The 9,194-nt window shown below is 50.2% G+C and overlaps 1 protein-coding gene across 1 annotated transcript in view; it reads left to right on the top strand.

Moving 5' to 3' along the window:
• The first annotated feature begins 1,589 nt into the window (after positions 1 to 1,589).
• Lmbr1l (limb development membrane protein 1 like) overlaps positions 1,590 to 9,194 on the top strand; it is a 14,927-nt gene continuing 7,322 nt past the window's right edge. The window contains 6 exon segments of the mRNA XM_021183455.2: positions 1,590 to 1,975; positions 4,800 to 4,884; positions 6,438 to 6,471; positions 7,497 to 7,636; positions 7,787 to 7,890; positions 8,350 to 8,476. Coding sequence (XP_021039114.1) covers positions 1,904 to 1,975; positions 4,800 to 4,884; positions 6,438 to 6,471; positions 7,497 to 7,636; positions 7,787 to 7,890; positions 8,350 to 8,476 — 562 coding nt within the window. The 5' untranslated portion in view covers positions 1,590 to 1,903.

Below are 9,194 nucleotides of genomic sequence, written 5' to 3'. Positions count from 1 at the left end.
AAAAAAAAAAAAAAAAAAAAAAAATTTAGGTTATACCAGCAAGGACACAAAATCTGCGCATGTTCAGTACAGACATAATTTTGTTCCCAAGACTTTTTTTCATGGTGTTGGGGATCAAATCCAAGGTCTTGCTCATGCTAAGTTCTTTATCACTGAGTTACGTTCCCAGCCCTAGATGTATTTTGCTGTTGTATTTTGAAGCAGGGTCTCTCTTTGTATCCCAGATGTGTTTGGTTTCTCATTAGGACTTGGGGCTACATGAATAGGGTTCACTGACTAGTCTAGTCAGTAGACCCTAGGGATTCTCCCGTTCACACCTCCCCGGGTTCACCAGCCTGCACTACTAATTAATTGTGGGTGCTAGGAATGGAACTTAGGTCCTTTTCCTGTTACCAACTGAGCCATCTCTATAGCTACCCCTCCCAAATGGTTTTTGCTTTGTTTTTGAGATTACCTGAACCCACAGATGTAGAACCCAACAATGCAGAGGGCCAACTATATAAACATATATGTATACACAGGATGTATTTATTTTGTTTTTGTGAGACAAATTCTCACCATGTTACTCTGGTTGGCTTAAAACATTATGTAAATGGCAGACTGGCCATGAATTTATAGATCCACCTGCTTCTGCCTTCCTAGTGCTGAAATAAAAGATGTGTGCCACAATGCCCAGATGGTTTCTGAGTCTCAAGTAGGACCCGGCCAACCTCTATTTTCTAGTTTCAAATTCTTGTTAAGACGTTAAAATTAGATAAAGGCTATAAAGAGAATGGCACATAGCAGGTAGTTAATGTTTGACTCAATCCACTCACCAATATTCTCTGGGACATTTCCCCAGTTTGGGGATAGCCTGGGCCTGGTAATACATGCAATCTACTAGGAAGCTGAGGATTCAAGGCTACCCTGGTTTGCATCGCAAGACCTGTCTCAACAAAACAAAAGTTTCATGAAATTTTTAAAAAGTCTCCAGTTTTTTTTGTTTTTGTTGTGGTTTGTTTTTTAACTATTTATTCTCTAATACCCTAGGCCTTCCACAAAAATAATTGTGTGAAAGCTGTCTGGAGTGGCAGGGAAACTCCAATAACAAATAAAAAACATGTCGGGCAGTGGTGGCACAAGCCACTAATCCCAGCACTCGGGAGGCAGTAGCAGGCGGATTTCTGAGTTCGAGGCCAGCCCGGTCTACAGAATGAGTTCCAGGACAGCCAGGACTACACAGAGAAACCCTGTCTCGAAAAACCAAAAATAAAAATAAAGAAAGAAAACGCTATGGGCCCTTGGGTTACAGGCAGCCGTCCCTTCTGAAGACCCCGTGGTGCTTACATCTCGACGGGCTGACCTGATCCCAACCTTATTCAGTTTAAACTAAAATCCTGGCGGATACACATCCTGGAACCCTCACATCTCAGCCGCGGACCACAAGGACTCTTAGTTTTAGAACAGCTTCGACAGGCCAAAAACATCCCGCCTCCTTTCCCAGAATGTCCTATCAGCGCACTTCTAGCGATGACCGACAGTCTACGAGGAACCAGTAAGTTCCGCTCCTCTGAAGAAACCCGCCCCGGCCTTGTGTCGTCACTGGGCACCAAGCCTGGCACTTCCGCGTAGCCGGGCGGCGGGTACTTGCGTTGAAACGTGCTTACGAGTGACCCCACCTTAAAGGGGAGGGGACCGAGGGGGACCCGAGCCCTTTAAGACTAGGCGGGCTGGGGCCTGCCCCTTTAAGGGCGGGGCGTCCGACCGCAGAATCTGAGCCCCAGATTACCTTGAGTTTCCGTCACGGGCAGCGAGGAGAGGCGCTTAGGCTGGGTCCGGGTGCTTGGCGGGCGGCGGCGGCCTCATCCCCGCTCGTCCTCCCCGGGCCCGGAGACACCCCCGCCCCAGTCATGCTGAGCAGAGTATGGAAGCAGCTGACTACGAAGTGCTATCCGTGCGAGAGCAGCTGTTCCACGACAGGGTCCGCGAGTGCATCGTGAGTCCGGGACCTGGGCGGGAAGGGGCCGGGCCGAGGTGGGAGGGGCGCGCCGAGATGGAGACGGGAAGTCCTGCTGCCTGGGCTCCGGAGCACCTCGACCCCTGCGAGCGCCGGGGCCGGGCTGGTGAACTCCCGGGTCGGGTCGGTTGGGTCCCTGAGCCGTAAACAAAGCCGCCGGGTTTCCGTTCCTTGGCCGCTCGCCCCTCCCCCTGCCCCTTCTACTCCACCCCCGTGGGCGTTCCTAGCGATGGGGGTCCTCTAGTGTGGAGCGTCTGATCCTCTGGAAAAGGATGGATTTGCTTCGGGCAAGTTAGTGTGCGTGTTCCCCCTTTAAAGTAGATGAAGGGCAACCATGGCTGATGTTGGAATGAAGGGAGACTCGGTCACATTGAGCAGTTAACCGGGGACATGCGATGGTGGCGCGAGGGGCGAAGGAAAAGTGGGAGCTGTAGTGGGTCCTCCCACTAAGGAAGAAAGAAGTCCTGTCCGAGATGGGTTGTAAGAAGTGGAGATGGAGGAACACCGAGGTTTCCCCGTCTGTTTTCTCTCCCCTGTAGTAGTGGTTGTTTTCATTCCTTCTGTGATTGAATCCTGGGCCTCTGGCATGCAGCATGCCAAACACAAGCCAATACAATGACACACACCCCGCACGACTTCCGGATAATTTGTTTGACACTCTGGAAGACTGGGTTTCCACCCATCCCGTGTGAGTTCTCTTGTGTGTCTCGGGGGGGTGGGGTGGGGGGATGGGGTCCTGGGTCCGCAGTGATCCTGAACGCATCTAGCCTGTATTTCTTATTCCTTTTTTTTTTTTTTTTCNTTTTTTTTTTTTTGGTTTTTCGAGACAGGGTTTTTCTGTGTAGCCCTGGCTGTCCTGGAACTCACTTTTTAGACCAGGCTGGCCTTGAACTCAGAAATCCGCCTGCCTCTGCCTCCCAAGTGCTGGGACTAAAGGCGTGCGCCACCACGCCCGGCAGTATTTCTTATTCCTTAAGCATTAATCTAGAATTGCAGCTGAACTTTCCATACAGCAGTGTACTACTCTAGGGTAGGAGCACCCATGGGACTTAGGGAAATCTATTTTCCTTGAGCCTGCTTTGAATGATAATCTTTCTGTCTGCTGTTTGTTTTTGTTTTTGTTTGTTTGTTTGTTTGTTTTTGTTTTTCCCAGACAGCTCTACACATACTAAATGAAAACGGAAGGGTTTGGAGGAGTGGAAGGAGGTCTTACTGAATAAAGGGGAGGGCTCAGATGAAGTCATTCTTCATTTTTCTCAGGCTGAGCTTTAGGCTATCCCTTGGCACGCTTAGATTGAAGAAAGGGTAAAGGGGACTAGGTCTGCCCTTACCAATGAGGGCATACGAGTATCTAGCCCCAGGATAAGAGTCGAGTAGCATCTCTTCTGTGTTCCTTGGGAGAGGTACACATTGGGGATTGGGCATATCACGGTGGGGGGCGGGGGGCACATCCAGGCCTTATAAGATACTGACCACCTGGAGGAATGAGGCCTCAGAAACTGCTCAGTATATGTTTCTGCCTCCTTAGCCATTAGCTTAGGACCTCAGCTCCAGCCAAGGGCAAGTGAACGTTTCTAGTGTCTCCTGAATGTGGCTCCCATCTAGAAACTAGAGAACAGCCCAGGTAGGAGGTGGGAGTGCATACCTTCAGTTCCAGCACTCGGGAGGCATAGGAAAGCGGATCTCTTGAGTTTATGGCCAGCCTGGTCTACAGAGTGAGTTTCAGGACATCCAGGGCTACACAGAGACACCATGGGAAAGGGAGAGAGCGAGGGAGGGAGGGAGGGAGCGCTGAAACAGCTTAGCCTGTCCTGGAAGTGGGTGGAACCCCAAGCCTGACCTTTTGAGCTCTACTACCTTCTTGGCTGTTAATCAAGTTCAAGACCAAAAGGGGCAGAACAGCCTGTTGGGAAAAGTCAGCTTCCATCTTAGTGGCTCTTCCTATGGGGACTTCCTACATCAAAAGCTGCCACTTTATTCTAGACACAGGACTTCCTTGGTCTCCTCTTTGTCACTGTACAGATTTCCTCTAGGGTCTGTTTATCTTGGAGACTAGAAGACACGTGAGATCGAGCTTGTCTGTGCCTACCTCAAATGCAATGACATTTTCCCTTTGTTTTTCTGATGCCTTGGAATGGTGTAGAGATGCAATGCTTGTACTAGTTATCTGTCCAAGTTGTGTCCTGTCATTTGGAAGTCTAACCACTCGAGGCCATGTGTAGGTCCTAAGATACTTGGCCCTGAAGTTAGAAATTAGGGTCTCAGGAGTGACTACTTTTAGAGTGACAGATGACCTGCTCTGGAAATGTTGGGCCCGACTAAAGCCTTCTCTTAAGCCGAGTGGGCCGTGGTTTGGAGTGGAAGTTGTGATTTGCCCTCCAGATGGGATTCTTATGCCTGGGGCATACGCTCGCTCTCACTACAGCAACTGAAGCTGGGTAAGAGGACATGCCAAGGCAACACAGGCATCTTTTCCCAAGCCTGTTTCTTTCCTAGAATGTTCTCAATGTCAGCCCCTCTCATTCTATGGCCTGATGTAGGATGTGGGGTATGTGTGTGTGTGTGTGTGCATATGTGTTATTTCTGCGAGTTCCTCTGCTTGAAGCTTGTGGCCCCAGCACAGTACCAGGACTGGGTTGGCCTTCTTTTCCCAGGGGTGACCTCTGTTTGGTCCTTCTTAAAGCCCTCCTCTCCTCCCCCCGTAGCTTAACTGAAGGGAAGTCACCAATGAGAACCCTACGATGTATGGAGCTTTCTATAGCGGCTATAGAACGTCTCATTCCAGCTTGCTTTTTTGCCACAGATCTCAATACTTCTGTTTGCAACACTCTACATCCTCTGCCATATCTTCCTGACCCGCTTCAAGAAGCCTGCCGAGTTTACCACAGGTACTCTGACTTCCCTACTCTCAGCCAGCAGCCTTGTTGCCATGGGGTTGGCCTCAGAGGGGTGTGTACCGGTGCATGCTGGGAAACGGCAGGTGACTGCTGGGCCGCTCTGCAGCCTGTGCCTCTTGAGCCCTGTTCTGCACAGAGTTGAAGGGGTGGTAGGTAGGACGTCCAGATGGAATGTCTCCAAGCTTCAGGCTTCTTGTTACTTAATTACTTTATTTGTATATGTTTTTAAGTTAGAGAACAAACTCATGTTTTATAGTGGATTTTTCAAAATCAGATACCTCTTTCTTGGTTTTATTTTATAGACAGTATCTCACGTAGTCCTGCCTGACCTTGAACTCCTGTCTCTGCCTTCCAAATCCTGGGCTCCACGGTGCGGTGCGTGCTGCCACATTCCTGTCCCAGTAGTTTCTCGTGCCTGCCCCCCCACCACTTTCCTTTTCCTCTGTGTAGTTGAGGCTTCATGGAACTCACTGTGTAGACCTGGCTGGCCTTGAGCTCACAGAGATTGGCTTGCCTCTGCCTCCCAGATTCTGTGATTAAAGGTGTGCGCCTCCACTACCACCTGGCATCCATTTAACTTTTCTTTTTTTTCTTTTCTTTTTTTTTTTTTTTTGTTTTGTTTTGTTTTTTGGGGGGTTTTTTTGTTTTGTTTTGTTTTACAAAACAGAGTTTCTCTGTGTAGCCCTGACTATCCTGGAACTCACTCTGTAGACCAAGCTGGTCTCAAACTCAGAGATCTGCCTGCCTCTGCCTCCCAAGTGCTGGAATCAAAGGCATCCGCCACCACGCCCAGCTCACCATTTAGCTTTTCTAATCCTGTTTCCTCCTGCAAAATGGACATCCTGAAGTCCACTTGGCGTTTTATCACTGAGAGGACCAAATGAGAGCCTTCCATAAACTTTAATTAAGTAGGCGACTGCAGGGTGTATCTTAGGTGTATGTTTTATGTTGGCTCATTTCCTAGTGCTCTCCCACTGGGACCCAAAGCTTCCTGAGGTCTGGTGATGGTAGTCTTTCTCTGTATAGAGTCCCATACTGTGGCTTTTCGTCCTGTAGAACTCTGATGGGGACACAAAACACTTTGTTTCAGAGCCTAGACCCAACCTACTCAAACACCCAGCTAAGCTGTCTCCATCAGTACTCTTCTGTGGGGACTTTCTCTGGGAACCCCCTCCTCCCTCTAGCAGTTCTCTTCCCCCACCCAGCCCCCACCCCGTGTGAACAGCCTCACAGACTGCAGTGTGTTTATTGTATCTGAGCCCATTATAAAGAGGGACCTGTTATGATAGTGACTGCAGGGAGGAGGGGCAGGAGCAGGGAAATTGGAGTCTGTATTCTGTGTAATGGTCGAGGACCCCTGATCACAACATTGCTACCTCGTTCAGGGAACAGGCTGTGAGGTTTGTTGTGTAAGATCTACCAGAGCCTCTTGTTGAGCACTGTCTTCAGTGTCAGGGCGGGGCAAGGGACACGCTCTGATACATTTGGTCCCAGAACCGCCCTCTGATGTCTTGCTGCTTCCCCTTCCTGTCTGTTTCTTGCAGTGGATGATGAAGATGCCACAGTTAACAAGATTGCGTGAGTGTCACTGTTCTCAAGCCCCACTCCAGTGACTTAGGAGCTGGGATCTAGAGTCCCCTGGAGGCAGGAGAGAAGGAGCTGTCATGCAGCCAATAGAGAGAGTTTCTACTTCCACCCTATGCCTGCCACCTTGCGGCTTCCCCTCACCCCGGGGATGCTAGGGAAACTGCTGTTCCTGTCCCCTGGCCAGGCCAGGAGCTTCACCATCAGGATGTTGGCTAGGGCCTGAGTCACCAGGAATGGCTTCAGCTTGGCTTCACCTCCCAACTGTCAACGTGGGTGGGGAATGGAAGGAGGAGAGAGGTCAATGCAACTAGGACAGGGCTTGGTGAAGATTAAAACCCTTGAGGGGTCAGAGAAACCATGTCTCGACCCCCTGTCCCCACTTCAAAACAAAACAAAAAAAAAACAAACAAAAACCAAAAACCTCTCAAAGACTATTAGAGGCCTCCTTATAGGCACTGCCTAGGCAGTAGTGCCATCTACAGAGGAATATGGAGATGCCCTCTGCACTGACCAACCAAAGGCACTAGTCTTCTTTTGTGAATTTGCTTCCAGCTGGTGCAGCTCTTGGCATAGGCATTGCCTCTGAGGTTGGTTTTTAGCTGGCCTTTATCCTCTGTGCTAATGCCTTCTTGAAGGACATACCATATGGAGTGACTGAGCTCCTAGCCAAAGAGGCCAGCCGAGAACCTGGATCCCTAAGCAGAGAGAAGTCATGCCCCTTGTTTTGTCAGCCCTGTAGGATGCATGGGGAGGGTCACAGACCTGGGATAGCCCAGACAAGTGACACTGCAGGTAATCAGGTACCCATGAGTGCCTGAGCTGTGCCCATCCTATGTGCCAAGGCTACCCTGTAGGTGAGGACTAGCCTGGCATGGCAGTGGGCAGAGCCCAGATGGATAGCTCCTTCCCATAGCTTCAGCTGGTTCTAAAAGCCCTGGGTGCCCTTGGGAAAGAAATGGCTTCTAGGGCAGCAGGGACAGCGAGTGCTGGGCTGACACAGCCTCTACCCTTCATAGGCTGGAGCTGTGTACCTTTACCCTGGCGGTCGCCCTGGGCGCCGTCTTGCTCCTGCCCTTCTCCATCATCAGCAACGAGGTGCTGCTCTCGTTGCCACGCAACTACTACATCCAGTGGCTCAACGGCTCGCTCATCCATGGTATGTGGCTAGACCAGTGCCTGGGGTGGGAAGCAGGGTGGGCAGTCAGGAGACCTGGCAGGCAGGCAGCCTTCTCGGGGCTCAGCAGGCATGCCCCCACCTGAGCCCCCACTCTCAGTGACCAGCTCTGATTTTCCTTTTTGGCTCTAGGTCTGTGGAACCTCGTTTTCCTCTTCTCCAATCTGTCCCTCGTCTTCCTTATGCCCTTTGCATATTTCTTCACAGAGTCTGAAGGCTTTGCTGGCTCCAGAAAGGTAAGCAGGGGATGTGTCAGTCAACCCTAGTCAGAGAGCTAGGGAGCTGGCATCAGCAGATGGTTTGTAGCCTTCAGTCAGAGTTAAGGGCTAGAACAAAGAGCCTGAGGCTGTAGAGACATGAGAAGTCAGTGTCAAGGCCCCTCCTTTGTAGAACCATTGAGAGTTAAATTGAGACAGAGATCTCTTAGCAGGAGAGTTACTATCTCACTGTTGTAGCCACCGCTGATCCTTGCATTGAGCAGGCTGACCCAGAAGCGAGGAACAGAGAGCACAAGTGCCGCTGAAATCAGGAGGAGGCTGAAGGTGTCTGGGGGTGGGGCTTACAAGTGAGAGAGAGAAATATTCTTCTTATCTTGTGAATCCTTGGTCCCCAAGCCCAGGCACAGTTCTAGGGTCTCCCTCCTCCCTGATGTTGGTTGACCCTTTCCTCTGCTTTCCTCATTCTTCCCATTGTAGGGTGTCCTGGGCCGGGTCTACGAGACAGTGGTGATGTTGATCCTCCTCACGCTGCTTGTGCTGGGCATGGTGTGGGTGGCATCCGCCATTGTAGACAATGACAAGGCCAGCAGGGAGTCGCTCTACGGTGAGGATTAAACAGTCTGTCACTGCCTTAAAGGAGAAAGTCTCAGCTCACAGGGCTTCAGAGGTTTCGGGCTGTGCTCATCCTGGCTCTGGTTTCGGGGCTGGGATGAACCTCAGGTGCTGCCAGGCTCACGAATCTATGCACAGCCACAGCTCTGCGCTCCAGTTACTCCCTAAAGCACGACTCTGCACACTGCAGTGCCACCAAACCTTCAACAGCCACGGTTTGGCTTTTTGTTTGATTGTTTTATGAGACAGTTTCTCTGTGTAGACCTGGATCTCACTTTGTAGGCCAGGCTGGCTCTGAACTCAAGAGCTCTTTCTGCCTCCTGAGTACTGGGATTAAAGGTGTGCACCACCACTGCCTGGCCAAACATTCAAGTTTTGAAAGACCATTTTATATCTAAACCAAAACAGAGCTCCAGCCTTTCCGCTTTTTTTTTTAAGGTTTATTTATTATTATATCTAAGTACACTGTAGCTGTCTTCAGACACACAGGAAGAAGGCATCAGATCTCTTTACGGATGGTTGTGAGCCACCATGTAGTTGCTGGGGTTTGAACTCAGGACCTTTGGTTCGGAAGAGCAGTCAGTGCTCTTAACCGCTGAGCCATCTCTCCAGCCCTTTTTCCTCTTTTTTATTTTATTTTTTATTTTTTATATTTTTGGTTTTTCGAGACGGTTTCTCTGTATAGCCCTGGCTGTCCTGGAACTCACTTT

The sequence above is a fragment of the Mus caroli genome, chromosome 15 (genome assembly GCF_900094665.2).
Source record: "Mus caroli chromosome 15, CAROLI_EIJ_v1.1, whole genome shotgun sequence".
Classification (NCBI taxonomy): Eukaryota; Metazoa; Chordata; class Mammalia; order Rodentia; family Muridae; genus Mus; species Mus caroli.
The sequence above is the reverse complement of the archived record's forward strand: the minus strand, read 5'-3'. Positions and strand labels throughout refer to the sequence as shown.